Source organism: Leuciscus leuciscus, assembly GCF_965113295.1.
Source record: "Leuciscus leuciscus genome assembly, chromosome: 2".
Classification (NCBI taxonomy): Eukaryota; Metazoa; Chordata; class Actinopteri; order Cypriniformes; family Leuciscidae; genus Leuciscus; species Leuciscus leuciscus.
The window spans coordinates 25,366,337-25,386,664 of NC_138726.1; the positions used below are offsets into that span (position 1 = coordinate 25,366,337).

The 20,328-nt window shown below is 38.9% G+C and overlaps 1 protein-coding gene across 9 annotated transcripts in view; it reads right to left on the bottom strand.

Moving 5' to 3' along the window:
* Positions 1-20,328, bottom strand: part of nhsl2 (NHS-like 2) — a 72,629-nt gene that overhangs the window by 9,961 nt on the left and 42,340 nt on the right. For 6 of the 9 annotated variants that reach the window (XM_082162532.1, XM_082162531.1, XM_082162533.1 and 3 more), the window contains exons 2-3: positions 4,489-4,641; positions 4-146 (exon numbers count right to left, since the gene is read on the bottom strand). In XM_082162532.1, coding sequence (XP_082018658.1) covers positions 4-146; positions 4,489-4,641 — 296 coding nt within the window. Of the gene's footprint in view, positions 1-3; positions 147-4,488; positions 4,642-19,535; positions 19,941-20,328 lie in introns of those variants that run through there. The other 3 variants (XM_082162536.1, XM_082162537.1, XM_082162539.1) reach the window with 3 other exon arrangements.

Genomic DNA, 20,328 nt, shown 5'->3' on the forward strand with positions numbered 1-20,328 from the left:
TACCACAAAAACGAACTCCGTCTTCTTGTTGTTGAGTGAGGAAGGAGATCGGCTGAGAGTGGTTGACGTGTCCTCCGAGCTCTGAGAGGAAGGGTGTCTGAATGTCTGTCCTGTCACTCTGTTATCATACAACTGCTCCTCAAAATCTGAGTAGACACAGACACAACATGCTAGTTTTAAAGGTAGCAGCCAACAGCACTAAGACACACTGAAATCAATTAATGAAATCTCTCTCCCTCTTTGTCAGAAATGTTCCCTAGGGCTCTTGTAAACAAAATGATTACCATTGCATTCATTCCAAGGACTCCCCTCACAAGACCCCACCCCATTCTTGTAGCCATTTTAATCCCCCAAAACATTCTCTTTCACCCCTCCCACTATATACTCAAAAACACACACACAAAAACAGTGTCCTTCACTTATCCAAGTCTCTATCCTTTACAGATCAGTAACTGTGCACTGTTTTGGCTATACTCGTGAGAGCCGAACTTTCACAAATGTCTTCAAATGTCAAATAGGGCAGACTGGCTTGTGAGGACATTTAAGTTGTCCTCTACTTGAAGGGCTCATAAATCGGCCAAATCATGTTGTGATTGAAATATAAAAATGTCCACAGGATTCTGTAAGGGTTAGGTTGAGGGGTAAGGTAAGAGTAAATGTTATCTTTAGTATAACATGTTACTGTTAGTAGAAAAAGCATTCAGTCTATCAATAATAGTCCTCAATAATATGGTCTGTGTGTGTGATTGTGTTTGGGGGGTGGGGAGTGGATAGGGGGGGTGGATCCCTCTTGTTCCAAACTGGGATGCCGCACTCTTAGACTTGGGGTTGCCTAGCAATGGTGGGCTGTCTAAGACAATGGCATACCTCCGGAGTCAACAATAGCCCCAAGCCCCAAGTTTAGCCTCGTTGAGTAGAGTCCTCTTCACATGCTGGGACAGAGCAGAACAGAGCACACAGCTGAAATCCTAAACCTCCACTTAAATGAGAGTGAGACTGCAGCAAATCTACAGCCTACAGCTGTGCATTGCCACATGCACAACTTTTGAATATGTGTTGGAATTTTATTTATCATGCCAAATGAATAGAGTTCTATTCCAGGAATGATACTTGACCAGATGGCTTTCAAATTGCCACACTAATGAGATACACAGAAAGACAATCCTGCAGTTAGCCTTAGACCTCAAGTTACTCAGGGAAACACTTGTGCTGAATGCACTGCAAATATTGATGGATCAAACCATGTAATATGATGTGTAAAATCCCATGGAAAGCAAAGTGAAATATAAAAAAGAGGGTTGTGTTATGGAATATGTTATGACTATTAGTTTCCTGCAGCTGTAACAAGACCAACTTCTGCACACACTGGCCAACATGCAAAGCATTCTACTCACAAACCACACAGCAAACTCCTCTTTAATATTCATAACTAACCTCACTTTTCCAAACGCTCTGCTATATTAAAGCAATAACCTTCCCACTGTATCTACACTACCATTCAAGTTTAAAGGATACTTTTATTCAGCAAGGATGCATTACATCAATCAAATTGACAGTAAAGACTTTTATATTGTTTTTAAATAATTTCAAATAAATACTGCTATTTTTCTTTACTTTTCATTAATCAAAGAATCCTAAAAAGATATCACAGTTTCCAAAAAATATTAAGCAGCACAACTGTTTTCAACATTGATAATAATAAGAAATATTTATTGAGCAGCAAATCAGCATATTATATTGATTTCACTGTTACAACGAAGACACTGGAAATATTTTAAAATATATTAAAATAGAAAAAACGTTTCTTTAAGTTGTAATAATATTTCATAATATTACTGTATTTTTAATAAAATAAATGAAGCCTTGGTGAGCATAAGAGACTTCTTTCAAAAACATAAAAAAATTTTTTTAACTTTTGAACGGTATTGTGATCTTAAATAGTTCAGCAAAGTTGATCATGTTAAATTTAGATATATGCACACTTTTAGAAATGCAATGTATGCAGCTACGCATTCATGGAAAGTCATACTAAAGTAAGTTCCAACCAAGAGAGAAGAAAGTAAACTAGATAGAGAGTCAGAACTCACCAAAACAGTGGTTGGATCACACAAGCCTCTGTGGAAGGGTAGGCTTCAAAGACCATATTAAAACTTCAAAGATGATGTATGGGAGAGGGTATCAGAAGCAACAGGGAGAATGAGTTTGCGTGTGTGTGAGAAGAGAAGGTATTTCATTCAAACACACCCTCCCCTCCCCTGACCTGATCTTGGGCCATTCAGTAAAACTAATGGGACTCAAAAATCTCCATTCTTATCAGCCAATCAAATGGCTTGCCTAGACAAGATGCCAACAACTCAAGCGTGTATGAGTGGTCATGAATGACCTCAAAGCATCGCCTAACAAGATGCTCACTGAAAACCAACCATTTATTAAATATGGGTCACTCCTTGTCTTGTGTATGCAGTAGAGGAGTGGAAGAGGTCAAGAGCAACAATGTCCCTTTTCTTGTCAATTTGGGCAGTTTGTGTCTGGTCTATTTTCCATTTGGCCTTTGTTTCTCATTCATAAATGAACACAAATCAGTTATAATATAATACAATCATTTTTAGGAAATTATAAATAGTTGAACATGCAACAAAAAAGATCAAAGCAACCAACTAATATACAAATGTATTACTGGCACATTTTCATAGTCAACAAGATAAGCTGCCAATTAGCCTTTAGATAAAATGTGAAATGTTAACTAATTGAGCTTTCCGAAACAAGTCCTGCGTTTACTACATGTTGTCCAAATTTCATTGTTCTCAAAGTTGCAAGAAATAAATATCTTATGCCTGCTACAGACAGTGCGATTTCAGCAATCCTATAAGATCTTTACAAATCGCACTGCACGACATGGATCTAATAAACTTGAGTAGGACATGTCTGTACGACGATGACAACTATTGAATCGTAGACTACGACACAAGTTAGTATAGAAGAATGAAACGCCATCAGCATGCGCTACTGGTAAACAAATAAAGCAAGATGAATCGCACTTTGGCAATTGTGGTTTTTATGTGCGCTGAAAAAAAAAAGAGTAAGCAAAAGAGGAGAATATGGACGCGGTCATGGCTAGGGAGAAGAGGCCAACTTGGCATGACAATTTTGTAAATGGAGGTAAGTAGTTTTAAGTTTTAGCACCATGTCACGTTGATCAATATGCCATTTCATGTTGCAGTTTTATTGGCTATTCAGACATAGGTTGTAGCACCCAACACACTTTAAGATAAATCACTGTCAGAAAATGATCGCAGGCTATCTTTGGTCGCAAGACTGTGACAACGGTCATTTTTGATTCTCTCTCTCTGTACAATGTAGGACCACCGCTTAGGATCCACGACCACAGAAATCGCCACGATTGGTCAACTTTCGTCTAGGACAGCCCAAAATTGTACAATGTGTTCACCCCTCAATGTCTATGGTGGTAATGGCCTGACAGAATATCTTCCTTATGCCTTCCTTACCGCTTAGGATCCAAGACCACAGAAATCGCCACGATTGGTCAACTTTCGTCTTGGACAGCCCAAAATTGTACAATGTGTACACTTCTTTCTGTGGTCGTGGCTCCTAAGCGGTAAGGAAGGCATAAGGAAGATATTATGTCAGGCCGTAACCACCATTGACATTGAGGGGGAGAAGTTTCCCTCAATATTCAGATTATATTCAGACATTTAAGTTGTTCAGACACTGACTATTCAATGACTGAATAGTCAATCAATGGGTTTCTTAGTCTTAACTTTTCTTGCTCCCCCAGTCTTCACATTTGGCTACATCCTTGAATGGCAGACAGGCATATGCAATGGCAAATTGCTGTTTATGCACATAGCACAGTGCCACACATTAATAAAACACTGACCACCCACTCACTGTTGTTTAAGCAACAGCTGCCCAGTCGATCTGATTTTAAACCAGAATAGCATCTCATACCTCACAGAAACATTATTAGCTGGCTTCAAACAAGAAAGAGATAACAAAGGGGAAAATTCAACCATGTACAGTCACACACACACACACACACACACACACACACACACACACACACACACACACACACACACACACACACACACAGCGACAGGAGTCAAGAGCATTGACATATTCATTCAGCGAACGAAAAAGCCAAAAGAGAAAGGGAGACAAATGGAAATTAATCTAATGGATCATAAGGAAGGACGAATTATAAGTCAGAAATAGAGGGGGAATGATGGGAGACGAGGGGAGGGAAACATGAGGATGCTCGGAGGAAAAGAAAAACAAATAGTGCCTCTCTTACACGCACTGGGAAACACAGAATGGGAATGGATGTGGAAGATATTTGCAGACAGCATGCATGCGAGGCAAAGCAAAACACACACCCACAAAAACAAAACGAAAACACACAGGCAGATCCAGGCAGGCAGGGACGATCGTGGCACCGAAACACACAGACAAGGCTGACTCTCCTACCTTGAAGCAGACTCTGTAGGTTCAGCTGAGCCTCCTGGTGCAGTTCCTGCACACACTCCGGCCTACTCCACGAGCCGAACACATTCACATGCTGTTGCCATGACGATTGGAAGTGGGCCGTTCGTTTGCTCTCCGAGTCCAAGTTGGTGGCGGCTGGCAGAGAGAGAGACAGAGGGAGGGGAGAAGAACAAGAGATACAGATAGAAGGAGGAAGTGAGAGCAAGAGAAAAGGAGAGAGAGAGATGCGGAAAGGAGGGAGGGAGGGAAGAAAAAAGATACATAAATAAAAACTGATACAATTTGCATATATTTTTATATATTTGAACAAAGCAACCGCACACTAGATTTGCGATCCTGTAATCATGACAATTAATTCATTACAAACCTAATATGTTTTTCTGTCTGACAAATTATACTGGAGACCCAACAGAAAGAGCATGCGTTGATAGAGCGAACAATGTTTTTTCTCTTTTGGTTTATGGTTGTGCAGCAGCATCTGTAGACTTAAGGCCTGTTCACACCAAGGATGATAACTATAATGATAACAAGAAATGATTAATAATTGTTCTAATTCTATGAGAATAGAGAAGTTCACACTCCACACCACAACTAACACAGAGGAATTATATCATTGGAATCAGTTTCAGAATGTTTTTTTTCTCCAGCTGATCAACGATTAAAGCATTGTCAGTCAATCAGAATCCACTGACTTTAAAGAACTCAAGCATTTCATAATAAACTGAACATTATCGTCTTTTGTTGTGGATGCTACTTCAGTTATCGTTATAGTTATCTGACCAGAGTTAGGTTTGACTGCTTAGAATAATTTGTTTACATATTACATAATTATAGACAGCTGAAATATCTAGCTCGGTCATGAAACTCTAGAGGGCACAAGCTGAATGGTCCTTACATGCAGTCTTCAAGCAATCACACCATTACCACATGGCAAAAGCTGATTGGCCTCTGCTATCCCTGCAGCCAATAAGATTGCTTGCTCAACATTTAAATAGTCTGGTTTATTGTTTACTGTAATGGCGCTTTTCCACTGCATGGTACAGCTCGGTACGGCTCACTTTTGGGGGGGTTTCCACTGTGTATAGTACCTAGTACCTGGTTCTTTTTTTTAGTACCACCTCGGTTAAAGGACAAGTTCGGTATTTTACACTTAAAGCCCTGTTTACAGATCGTATCTGATGAAATAGAACGGTTAAGATTAAAATTTGGACACATGCTGCTGTCCCGAGAATTTTAGGTTTATTTCGCTTCCCCCCCCCACCCCACAATGGTTGTCTATATGCACTGGAAGATTCCGTCCTAAAAACACATTAAACTTTCGTTTACAAAGACGTGAAACTCACCGAGTGGTCAGGGGTGTTCACTGATATGTGCACTCAAAAATCGCTGAAAAAGATGCATTCCAACAGGTTTTATCGTAGTTTTTGTCCAACTCCATTGACTTAATAGGACGTGCTGTGAGACCGCAGCACCTTTACGGTATTACTCCGCCGCTACTTCTTCTGCTTCTTCTGTGTATTCAATGAAATGCCCGTGGTTTGCTTGCAATTGGCAAAGGTGCATTATCGCCACCAACTGGGCTGGAGTGTCTATTATTCAAGCTCTCAACGGAAGAATCACGGGTGTGACGCGTTTGGCAAAATAGGTCCACAAAAGCGAAATAAACCTAAAATTCTCGGGACAGGAGCATGTGTCCAAATTGTAATCTTAACCGTTCTATTTCATCAGATACGATCTGTAAACAGGGCTTTAAGTGTAAAATACCGAACTTGTCCTTTAAGGTTCCAAGCGAGCCGTACCGATACTAAAATGTGATGTGTAAACACTGCAGATCACTGATTGATCAGGGAGAATTGTCACTAACAGCATCATTTGGATTTGGCACAACAATAACGATCAGTCTATAATCCCACCCACTTTGAAGCGGTACTAACTGCAGTGGAAAAGCAAACCGAGCCAAAATAAAGCGAACCGAGCCGTACCGAGCCATACCATGCCATGGAAAAGCACCATAAGCTAGTCCTGCAGCGTGCCATCAGTTCCTCTGAAATCCTCCTCCTCCCCCAGCTCCACCTGCCTATCTGTTACAGGATTTATGTATGTCTATTTAAGCGGCAGCAGCATGTCTACGTACTTGCTCTGAAGCAGCAGCATAGTAGAACTAGTCTGCAAAGACCAAATACATTAACATGTCATATTCAATAACATGCTATTTGAACTGTGAAACTTATTTTGGTAAACAAAAAAGAATCAGAATAAGAGATTACATTGTGACTGATAGACATGTCACACAGTAAGGTTTTAATGCAATGGTGAGGGCAAAATGATTCATACTTTTTTTATACTTTCATAATCCTGCATACCAACAACACATCTTTATTTAAAGCTTACTGCCAGAGAGCAGAGAGATAGAAAAAGACACTGATGAAAAAGGACGCTCACTTATCTCCCGAGAGGTTAACTGAGCACACTTAATTACAACTTCAGCACTAGTTCTCCAAGAGGAAATTAATATGCTATTTTTTCCTCTTACGCAACTCTGACTGATCTTCAAAGCATAAAGATTGATGGAATTCAAAGCAAAGTCAACATGTTGAGCATCAGGACAAACAGAAGGGGCTATATACACACACACAAAAAATGGTGTATATACAATTTTCACTCAAAAATGGCTAGTAAACCTCACAATGAATTACAAAGAAATAGCAAGTGAAACATTCTATTAAAATATGAAAATTTTGTATAAAGACTGACATAGTGTTTTCTTGTAAAACATACTCCAATAATGTTTTTAATGTTGTTGTTGTTTTTAATTTACATAGATTTTTTTTATTTATGACGGTGTAAAATAAGAAAGGTGAAAGACTAGTTAGCCTGGACTGATGTTCTAGAAGTCATTCACGGTAAGTCTTCTGTCTGGATCAGACAAAATATTTTAAGATACAAACCTAGGCTCAGTCAACCTACATGTACATTTGATTTTGGACTATCAGTAAAATACAATCAATCCACAGAAAAAAACAAGAAAAAAACAACTGACTCCTAATTACTTCCGTAGTGGTGCAACCGCAGTACGATTAAGGAAACAATATGATGTCAAAGGTGTAAAATCTTTCTATGTTTCCATTTCCTGAACTCCCCTATACTCAGTCACATGCATGCTACGCTTAATTAGCCCACTGTTCTCACCTTCATTGGAGGATGATTAATGTGCATGAGCTGAATCTTTGAACTACAGGACATTAAACATGGCATGATGTCTCTACATGACGACTCTAATGACAGAAGCTATTTTTTTGAGAAACTACTTGGCTTTTTCACATGCAGAAATAGCATGTCATGCAGGCCATAATGATCACGCTGTGCTGATTCAAAGCATATTCTGTATATTTTGGTTTTACTAGGCCTGTCTCCAGAAACTCTAAATAATGTATTCGTTTCTCATGTTTGTTTGCTCTTCTAAGTGGCATATCCAGCTAAAAGAAGACAACGGCCAAGATAAACAAAGAGGAACGACCAGGCTGCTGCTGTTACCCACTTCAACATTTATAGGCATTTTGTCTCAACTCTTCTCATTGTCATTGTGCAGAATGTATCCGGGGGATATTTGCTGGTACAACATCACATAAACAGCACATAAAGTGCCTAAAGTTGAGAAGACTTTGTAACTAAAGCCAAACTGTGCTCAGACCTGCCAAATTTAGCGGCAGACAAAATATATGTTTGAACTTAAATAGTTTTCATCAAATTCTTCAGCTCTATAATTTTAATATATGTCCAATATCTACAATATATGTATTTTAATATATGTCTTATGGTATTTTATTGAACAAAATTAATATTTCAATAAGACAATATCCCTCCCCTGAGGGATAGGTGTAAACATTTTATACTATAATTAAAGGGATAGTTCACCCAAGAGTGAGGGGAATTAAAATAAATGTTCATAGTGTTTATAATGTAGTAAACGTTTCATTTTATTTACTGGTATTTTATATTATCCTTAGGCCTGGTTTCACAGACAGGGCTTAGATTAAGCCAGGATTAGGCCTTAGTTCAATTAAGACATTTAAGTAGCTTTCATAAACGTGCCTTAGAAAAAAGAAAATACTGGTGTGCATCTTGAGACAAAATAAAGTTGCTTTCAGTTAAAACAGCTCAAACATGCATTTTAGTCTGGGACTAGTTTAAGCCTTGTCTGTGAAACCGGCCATTAATGTAATAATAACGTGACTTATTCACTGATGCGACTCACCCTCATGTTGTTCCAAACCCATAAGTATTTCATTCATCGTCAAAGCCCAAGTTAAGTTATTTTTAATAAAATCGATAGGATTCAAGCAGTTTAATCCAAGTCTTTTGAAAAGAAAACATCGCTTTATTTGATGAACAGATTTAATTTGGCTTACACTCGTATTTAATCACTGATCAATGAGCATTCAAAAAAGCACATCACATATGGTAAACGGAAGCTAAACCGTGCTTGCTTGACGTGTTTGAGCTTACGTTTAAATGATGACAGTGATGAAGTCATATGAAATCATATTGATGAAGAAAACATGATACGGGCATCATTGACTTGGTAATCAGCCAATAAGCTCTCATGTATCTTATCCTTCTTCCCTCACATCCACAGCATATTTAGGAGCTTGAAGAGAATGTGTAGCTATTGGACAGTGTTCCTTTTATACACTATTTTCTCATATTTCATAATATGCACTCAGATTTTTTTTTTGGAATCCCTGCCTCCCTTCTCAAACACCCCTTGGTTATATACACATAAGCTAATAAATATTGCATAAAATTGAGATTGACTTCCATTAAATATTCTCTACTTGGCCAATGCTGGGAGCTTTGATGAGTGGTTCCCTTTTTATTCAGATGTTCTCATGATTTTATCCCAAGCTTGACTGGGCTCTTTACTACACACGTGTGTTTAGAAACATGATGATAGAAGCTTGCACATATCCAATATGAGTAAAGAAGAATACACTTGTAAAAGGGTGTTAGTGTCCCTCACCAACCCGTATCGGCTCGCACAATTTTCTCCCATACACGCAGGAATCAAATTGTGTTTTTGCTCTGTGATCGTACAGAGAGTGCTGCCAAAAGCAATTACTCTCACAGGATAATTGTAGTGGCATGAATCCCAATCCAAACTCTCTCTCTACCTTTACCCAATCTTTCCCTCTTTTCTTTCACTGATGTGTGAGATTGAAGCCTTTCCACACCGTCAAGCAGGACTAGAGCTCTTGATGGGTTTTTTACTGGGTGCACATTGAGAATGCACATAGCAGTACCGAACGTGAGGCGATAGTGATCTAAAAATGTCCGACGGAGTTAAGGGAAGGTTCATGACAACATCACCACCACACCTGGACAAGCACCAATAAGAAGCTGTGAAACACTGCGGTGAATGAAGGTGATTTACACCAGCAGATGGTGTGTACGAGACAAAAACAATCTCAGCCCTCAAAGTGATCGTATAAAACAGACGCTCAATTAATTAAATCGATCAGCAAATGATGAAAACACTAACATCCACTCTCAGCTGCCACATCTGCACAGAAACATTCAGCTGAGGTTTGGAAACTACGATGCAAGTGTGAAATCAACACATAAAGCATAAGCCAGGCACACATACATGGACACAGCTCATATTTATGGAAATGTGTCTCTCTGTTGTCTTTCTTTCCAAGGTAACTGTATGTACAGTGTGATGGAGAAGCTGTGAGCACAGACAGAGTGAAAAATGTGTATATTGGATCTCTATATCTTTCTACTATTTAAAGACCAAGCTCTCTTTTCTTTCCTGTGTTGATGCATTTTCTCTTGAAATAGGAAGATGGGCAAGACATATCAAAGCTGTACCAGGGACGAAAGCAATGAAGACCTTTTCAAAATGAATTTCAGCCACTTCATTCTTAGTCCAAGTAACTAAATTATGTACAAGAGTTTACGCAACTGAAGGCACACAAACAAACCATGATTTGCTACTTGTTATTGCAAAAGGCAATCTTCTTATACTAGAGAGTGATTTATTGAGCAAAATTGTACAAGTCATCAAATTGTATGTCTGTGTTCCCAGAGGAGAAAGGGGCCATTCACACATTACATGTTTAAACACAGACAAACACACACACACACACACACACACACACACACACGATGCAAGGTAGTGGAATAAAATATCTAGAGACATGTCCGTTGCCATTGGTCAAAGCATTGCAGTGAACTGCAAAAAATGCGTTCTGTTTGTATGGCCCCAAAGACAATAAAGTGAAATTTATCAACGTGTGTCATGCTTTGCGGCAGGGTGTAACCTAGCTTATAGATTAGCTCAAAGCTAGCAGACATGGACTAAAATTTTAAATGTCATGGGGTCTGGGTCATGGATGTTGACTAGAATAGGATGGATGGATGGATGGATGTAGAATAGGATGGATGGATGAATGTATAATAGAATTGGATGGATGGATGGATGTAAAATAAAATTGGATGGATGGATGGATGTATAATAGAAATGGATGGATGGATGGAGAATAAAATAGGATGGATGGATGGAGAATAGAATTGGATGGATGTATAATAGAATTGGATGGATGGATGCATGGATGGATGTAGAATAAAATAGGATGGATGGATGGATGTAGAATTGGGTGGATGATGTAGAATAGAATAGGATGGATGGATGGATGGATGCATGTATGTATGATCCATCCATAGATGGATGTAGAATAGAATGGGATGGCTGGATGGATGTAGAATAGAATGGGATGGATGGATGTAGAATAGAATGGGATGGATGGATGTAGAATAGAATGGGATGGATGGATGTAAGGATGTATGGATGGACGGACGGACGGACGGACGTAGAATTGAGTAGAATAGAATGGGATGGATGGATGTAGAATAGTATAGGATGGATGGATCCTGTAGAATAGAATTGGATGGATGGATGTAGAATAGGATGGATGGATGGATGGACTCTCACACACAATAGAGGTATAATTTTCCCATGGCCACAATCTCACCACGCGAGTTAGCACACACAGGTTCCATGACACCTCCTCCATTCCACATGTTTTCCACAGAAACACGGCACTGAGTGTTGTGAGGCTGTGATGTGTTTGCATATGCTGCAGTGTTGCTCCCAGCAGTGCTGACTGTAGTGACTGCCGCTTCCTCTGCACTGCTTCAACCCTCCCCGTCTGTTTCCTCCGGTGCCAGTGAGCGTGTGTGAACGACAAGTGCTGAAAGACAGACTATTAGTGAAAGTGTGTCTATGTGTCAGTATGTCTGATAAACAAACATGCACAAGCTCGCACACTTCCCAAAGAGGAAGTGTGCGGAGGAAAGGAAACGTGACCACTGGCCTTCTGGAGTTAATCTTTCCCTGGTCCTCCTCTCATCCTCTCCAATACTCTACCCCTCATATACCCTTCGGCCTTATCCATCTACTCATGTTCCTCTGAACATAAAGAGTACAAACTATCTTGCAGATGAGTCCCAAATGTGCTTACATTATTCATAAGAGTGAAGATTAGACAGGCATTACAAAACACTTTGACAAGAGGCTACAGCACTGATTGGAGAAGCTGTTTTTCTATGTTTATTGACAGAATAAAATGCAGCGATTCATTTTTATTAAGCTTGTCGTCTATTGGTGTGGCCACTAAAATAGTTCTCATTGTAGTTACCGTTGGAATATGGAAACTTTGGGTGGGTAAAATTGAACAAAATTGAAAAAGTTCTATTTTCTATTAAAGCAACACCCAAGATTATTTTGTACCTTAAAATAATGTTTCCAAAATCGCTTCAGTGGTTCATCAACTCGTAACAGGGTGAACTGCATTCGCTTTGCGATCCTCTATCGGCTATAACCGCACTATGCAAGTTTGCCAGATCGGGTAGCGGATCTGTAGTTCGAATAAGAAACTACAAATTTGAGACATAAGAAACTACAAATTTGACTTGCTTTATGGCAAGCATTACAATAGCAAAAAAAATAGCAAGAAATGTCATTATTTTGTTTTTCTTCGTTTCTGATGTCGCAATACATCATACTTTCATAAAATCAAGCAACATACTCTACCTTATCTGTGGACATCATTATTTCCAAAGCCGGTGCTGGATAAACAAATAGCGTGCGAGCAACGGTAGGCATCAAGCCTACAATTAATGACTGATTTTGGATTGGTTGGATTTTATGGAAAATTTCAGGTTTACATCTTTCGTCTTTTCGTGTTTATATCATGTTCGTAAACAGGAAAAAAAAATTGTCCAGCTACTATGGCAGCGGATATGCAACTTGCTCACACAACATGTTTATCACACCTCTTGTTGGACTTTATCATTGCTATCAATGATCATCAAACTTATCCATGCAAAAAAGCAGTGTTGAAGCACAACTGATGTTTGTTTGTTTTTTTAAAGTAACTTGCAATTTTATGTTTCAATCACAGATGGCCATAGAAAGGTCAAAGTTCCAAAGTGCACCTTCTAGCTGCCTGGAATAAAATAAAAATTTTGGTCACATTTTCTATTAGGTGTCTTTAACTACTATGTACTTACATATAAAAAATAAGTGTTAGGTACAATGTACTTTTTTTCATAGTGTAAAACACTTCTGCACTTGAGGTGGGATACAGTTAAGGTTAGGGACAGGTTGCGTAGTTTGGTTAGGTTTACGGGTTGTTTAAAGTGTAAGGGAAGGGCCAACCGCGTAATTATAGATGCAATAATAAAAATTAATTAAGCTGTAATTATACTAAGTTTTTTTTTTTTTTTTATATAAGTACAATGCAAACACATGTATGTACACAATAAATGTATTATTTCAAAGGATTAATTTAAATGTTAGTACATAGTATTTAAACACACTTCATATAAAATATTCAAATCAGTTCTGATAGCCACACACCCCTTACAGCGCTGGAATGAAACACACATGAACAGTACTTCAGTAAACACTGAAAGCATGGTTGGCAAATACACTGTCCCATATGATTTCCATGCAGAGTTTGGTTCTAAATGTCTTCACCTTGTAAATAGCCTAAGTAGCAGAATCAGATCACACATGCACTTAAAGTGGGATAATGTGTTTCTCACAGGTCCTCTTCTCAGGGGAAATACATGCTAAACCGAGATGAGAAAATCACTTTAAAGGAAAAGGCTGTGTCACTAACAGTAAAAAGAGTTTAAAGAACAGACAGTACAAGCTCTGACAGCCTGTGTGAAGGAAGTGGGATATCATCTAAGAAAGCAGATAGCAGGATGAAGCAGATATACGTACGTATACAAGCTGACAAAATATTTGAAATTCCCCACAGAAAATCCACCGGTCTGAAGCAGAGAGTTAGTGTCCAAGCATGAGTGGGCTAGAAATGACTCAATAAAAAGGAAAGGCAAGAGACATTTTCCCCCTGAAAAACAGATTGAGCTCATGCTACAATGCTGTGAACTATTGTCCAATTTCCGCTTTTATACGTGTTTGGTGGTGGCTGATGGGGATTAATGTTGTACAGTCATACTGTGGTGTCAGAGCCAAAGCCTGATCTGCTACTTATAGCAGTTAACACCATTATAACTCTCATTTGGTGAAGCTTTTAAATTATGTCCAAACAAGGGCTACCAGCATTTCTGCTAAGAAAACTGTGGTTCATTCTGGTGCAACCACTAGTTATTGTCAACGACAAGAAGAAATGTGAACTCATGTGAAATCAGTAGTTTGCATTACACAAAAAACATGTTTAATTTCATTCCGGCTTTATAAGGGAATCAGTCAGGGTTGTAGACTAGAAGTCTAATTGACGTTTTGATTGTTGTGATTGGCTAAGGTGAGCTCTATTTTCCGTCCCTTGCTGTGTTGACACAAAAATCTAGAACAATCCCACAGGAAAGCTTTATTATGATGTCATTTGTTGACCTGGTTTATTTTGGCTCTGGGTCCTGTAGTATCCACTCAATCCTGACATCAAACTGGACAACAAATCCCAGGCTTCTTTGAGCTTTCACAGGCACAACATTTAAGCATATTCTCATTTACAGTAGGATCTGGCATGCTGCACTTGCTCAAAAACCACACGATATACCTGTGTGAATAAGCATTCAGAGGACTCAAAGGGCCGTATCTTGCACCCAGCGCAATTGACTTTGTGCACCGACGCATGTATCATTCCTATTTTGCACCTGCGCACAGCGGCCTTTTCCCTCCACAGACGCACGTCGGTTAACTAAGAAATACACTTGCGCTCCCGGGGGCGGTTCAGCGCAAAGAGGAGGCGTATTCCGGCGCAAACGTTCCCTCATGCTATTTTGCACGTTTAGAAAACAATTCCGCCACTAACCGAAAAAATCTAGTTTAAAGTCAGTGGCGTGTTGCGCATGTTATTCATATGCTATTTTAAGGGCGCATGCTTGGCCATAATCAATGTAGCGTGTGCACAACGCGCATACACTTTGATTCTCTCATCTACACAGAAGCAGCAGTTTTCATTTTTGCAAATCATACATTATTACGATAGATAGATAGATAGATAGATAGATAGATAGATAGATAGATAGATAGATAGATAGATGGTTTATTATAAAAGCATACCTCTAGCTTACACATTTACCCAAATTATCATACACCTGTTTAACCGAAGTTAATTTGGGTGTGTTTCTCCATCCCCAATGTCACTTCTCTGTCTTTTACGGCCCTGACGAGAACGTCGGTCTCCTCGGCTGTGAACCGCTCCTGGTGCGCGTCTAGCAAATCCGCCGTTATAATAGCAATCCGCCATGGAACAAGCGTGCCTGCTCTTAAAGGGAATGTGAGATGTCGCTCTGATTGGTTTATTTCACATTACGCCCAAACCACACCTATGAATAATGAAGCTACTTCAGACCAACCCATTTTAGATTTGCGTCGGGCGCAAGAGTCATTTATCCCGCCGGTATAATAGCGAAAGCGCCCAAGACCCGCCCACAAAGTTACTTGCGTTTCACGCTTGATACTTGCGTTTCAGATCGTTAAAATAGGGCCCAAAGTGTGTGTGTGTATGTGTGTGTGTGTGTGTGTGTGTGTGTGTGTGTTTGTGTGTGTACACTCTCAGAAAACCTTTAGGGGTACAACAAATTGTTACTGGAGCAGTACCCTTAAAGGATTTTTGTATAGGTAGAAAAAGAAAGGTATAGAAGAAAGGTTCATCCCCTTGTGTGTTTCAAGGTCTGCTCCAGTGGCAAGCCGTTGTACCCCGCCTAAAGGTACAATGTTTGCACATTTCTTTCTGATACAGTACATCTCACACTTGGGTCTATAATAAACTCTATTGCAAGAGAGTTGTCAGATGCAGCTTGAAGAAAGCTCAAAACATAGAAGCATCTAAAATAATATTTTAATACCTTATTCATGCAAAAATGCAAGAGTATTTTAAAAATCTGCTGCGGGACAAAAACAAACAGAAATAAATGAAGATGGTGCTGCTACATTACAACAGAGTGGTGCAGGGATAATGTCAAAACCTGGAAGACAAATTCATCAACTGGTTCCCTTGAGATTTTCCTATGGGGTTTTTATAATGGGTCCATGGTACACATAACTTGACGATACCTGAATGTTTTGCTCTACAGAGTAACTTCACACATTCACACCCCAAACGTTCTTATATAGTTACTTATTAAAAACATTAAAAAAATTAAAAATAAACATTCGATATGGTTGTGTGTAACGTTGAAGAGCAAAACATTCAATATCGCCAAATTATGTTTACCACATACTTTATTTCACTCATAAATGGAAAAACCTCATTATGAAACCCCATTGGAAAATCTCAAGGGAACCAGTGACGAATTTGGACTGCCTGTCAAGACTTAACAAATTTGGAGTTTAAAATGATATTTTCTGGGAAAATAAAGATAAAGGTGAACTTGGCATACCATAAAATGCACACATACACATATTGAATAATTATTAAATTAAGGGAAGATAATGACAAGCTGACTGTACGTTTTTCCTCTTTTTACACAGCTACTTACCAAATAAATAAATAAATAGTAATTGAGTTTAAATAATTTCATTACATGAGAAGAAAGAGACCGCAGAGTGAAATGAGAGACATGAAACAAGCACAGCTATGTAGGAAAACTGTTGCCTGGGACAACAGTTAATTAACGGTCAGTTTAACAGTCATTATACAAAAATATTCAACCTCAGTGTGCCTCAACTGACTAATTAAAATAAAGTATCTCAGCGAGCCATGTAATAACCACTGCTAATACTTAGACATACAGTTTATTCACACACAATAAAGAAGAATAGAGACCAATGCACTTTAGATAACTTCCAGGATCTATTGTCCCAACAACAGTACTGACAGGAAAGTGCACTTCATCCACTTCCTGTCACAGCTAGCACACAGACTCTGTGATGAAAAGAGATCTGTGAAGGTGTAGATGAATGAGAGTAACAGGAGAAGTAGATACGGAGGGAGTGAGCTGTCAGCTCGTTCCTCAGGGAAGGACTCGCATGGGCCTGAACACAGAGGTCAAAGACAGACAAAGTCTGGAGGACGCAGCTTTAATGTGCTGACATCAGGATTTGGGCATCTAAAGTTTGTCCAACACAAAAGAACAAGTCCTGCCCTTACACTAACCTAACTGAGGCGTAAATAAATGACAGCTCAGTAAAGGGTAAAGCAAGAAGGGACTTCTTCAGAGCTTCTTACTGTATATAGAGAGCAACATTGCTTATGTATGACCGTTTCCAATTATTATAATGTTTAAAGGGATAGTTTGCCCAAAACTGAAAATTCTGTCATCAATTACTGACCATCATGTTGTTCATAAGACTTCTGTTTTGTTCATCATTAAAACACTAATATTTTTTAACATTCTCTCATGTTTGTCACACAACCAAACGTTTCATGCATCAAAAAAGACAAAAAAAGCAATTGATTTCCGAAAGTCTTTTGAAAGCAATCGAAGTCTTTTGAAGAGACGAGATCACTTTATATGATGAACAGATTTAATTTAGGCTTAATTCATATATAAACATTGATCAACGCACACACACTCCAGAACAAGCTGGTCCTCATGCGTCAAGCAACTGATTTGCTGTTTACATTTTTTGACACATTAATAACTACATTATTACTAGACTACAACAATAAAAAGAAAAATATTTTATTTTGATGAATTCATGAAATATTTTAGGAAGTTTGTGAAAACAGTCTTAATATTTAATTGATTATTTGAAATTCTATTGTTTAACTTTTTGTTTTTGCATTTTTCTCACTTGTGAATTTTTATTCGAAAAGTAAACCATTAAATAAGTTATTGTACCTCTTTAGCAACCACCAAATGGTGCCAGACCCAATATTTAAAAAAAACGAAAAGTTGAAAAGTGTGATTAACACCAGTTAAAAAGATGAAATTGTTTGTCAATATCTTTAGAACTGCCACTTTAGTTTTTGTATAAGTTTGAATTGTGATTTTATGAAGTATTTATCTTTTCTATTCCTCTATTCCTAATGAAAAATCAAGTATCTTTTATAAACTTGTGGCGGCTCAAATATTGTTCATCTCCTCCAGCCTCTGGCACGGTATATAGGCTCGAGACAGAGAGAAGGTGCAAGACAAGGTATGTGCAAAGAAACAAAGTGTGAAAAGTCACAAATAAAGATTTTTTTTCTGAAAGTGTAGGGATGGACAGAGAGAGAGAGAGGGAGAGTTTGTGCTTCTAAGCAGCTGGCTTTTGCTGGAACGTATCTGTCAAAGGCAGGATCAATAGATGACTGATAAAGACAGAGGTTTGGCAGAAGTCTGAACGCACACTGGAAAACATAAGCACAACACACACACACACACACACACACACACACACACACACACACACACACACACACACACAGAGTAGTTTAACCCTCACTTCAGCTCTCTCTTCTCAGGCATTTAGACTGTCAGTCAGGCTGTGTGGCCGCCTGGACTCAAAGGCTTCATTTAGAAAGTCGTTTGCATAAAAAATTCTATGAGGCTTAATTTTCTCTCCCATTCATTTTACATGCATAATTAGCCAGTGAGCTCTGGAAGCCTTCCGTGTGTGTGTGTGTGTGTCCTGGTAAACCCTACATTATGGGGACAAAATGTCCCCACAAAGATGGCGATATACAAAATCTTTGTCCTTGTGGGGAAATTGTTTGGTCCCCATGAGGAAAACAGCTTAAATAATATTAAATTATGTTTTTTTTAAACATTATGTCTATGGAAAGTCCCCATAAAACGTGTGTGTGTGTGTGTGTGTAATGTTTGAGCAGAGAAACTGCTTGCTTATGATGTCATGAATATATGTGTTCAGTTTCTGCATGTTTGCGGGTATATTCAAAACTGGCATTGTGTGTGTCTGAGTAAAATACAGTGAGTGAGTGTGTCATGGTTATTATTCCGCATTTGTGGGACTAAGCAGGAATTCAGTGCTGAAATATGAACCCAAGGGAGAGTGAAAACTGGAATGGCAAATGGGCACCAGCTCCATGTCTTGAGCTTCAGCATGTTTTGTGTGTGTGCGAGACTGTTATGAATCTCTGTGACCCAGGATCACTTTCACAGAGGTGTGTTATGATTCCATGACCAAGGTGTGCTTCACACACCCATACAATGGCACACAAAACAGTACATTCTCATGCAGCGTTCATATTCCATTAAATTTGTCAACCAAAACATACTGTTTCTAAGTTATTAACAGTGCAGACTAACAGCTTACACTCTCAAACTCATTAAATATGACAGATTACAACCTTTGCAACCCAAATGCTAACGGTGTAAGCTCACAAATCCTGCTTCAGGAGAGAAGATGATCTCCTATCTCAAAGAAACCCTCTGACAGACGTCCTCCTGCATTACTGTCTGACCTCCCTGTCGCTCTGCGTCTTTATACTTCCAGCAGTCACGGTGCGTCTCTGAGTTTAAGAAATTATCCTATTAAGCGCTCTGTGTCAGTCATGGCTCTACAAAAGAACATACAGAAAACACAGGATCGCTAACCCTACCTGTTTTTCCTCGGAAGACATCTAGCCTCTCCATAATAACATCCATAGAAGGAAGGAGAGTTAGAGAAAGAAATGGTCTAGTGGCATAGACCTCTAGAGTTACCAAAATGTGAGTTGGGAGTGAGTGAGAGAGGAGGGGAAGGCGAGAGAGAGGCAGGATACATGAGCACTCAGTGTTTTAGGTCGTCCCCCTCCCCACTCTATTGTCAACACAGCACTGGTTTTTCCTTCCCATGCTTACGAGTGCCTTCCTGTCCTGCTGGAGGTGACAGCCAAACAGCCAATGAGACGTCTGGAAACGCTCACAGGCAATCACAGCAGCTATAAAGCCAACAAAGTCCAACAACACTGAACATTAACTAACTACTCAAGCAAAACAGTTACCAGGGTCCAAAATTAGCACTCGCCAGGTGTGGAAAAAACTTAAATAGGAGTTAAAATTGGCTTTGGGGAGTTCGTTGCCTGTGGATAGTCATTTTATATAAAGAAATGCAACATAATATATAATAATATGCATAACAAACATCTGCTGCGGCACATCCGTCTTTAAGGACGAAACATAAATAAGATTTCTAAAATATACATATTGTTCAAGCAAGGATGCATTAAATTGATCAAAAGTGGACTCTTACAAAATATTTCAAATCAATTATATTCTTCTGTACTTTCTATTCATCTAAGAATAAAATAAATAAATAAAAAGATTACTCAATTTCCCAAAAATATTAAGCAGCACCACTGTTTCCACTGGATCATGTGATCATGTTATTTTAAATTGTAATATTTCACAATA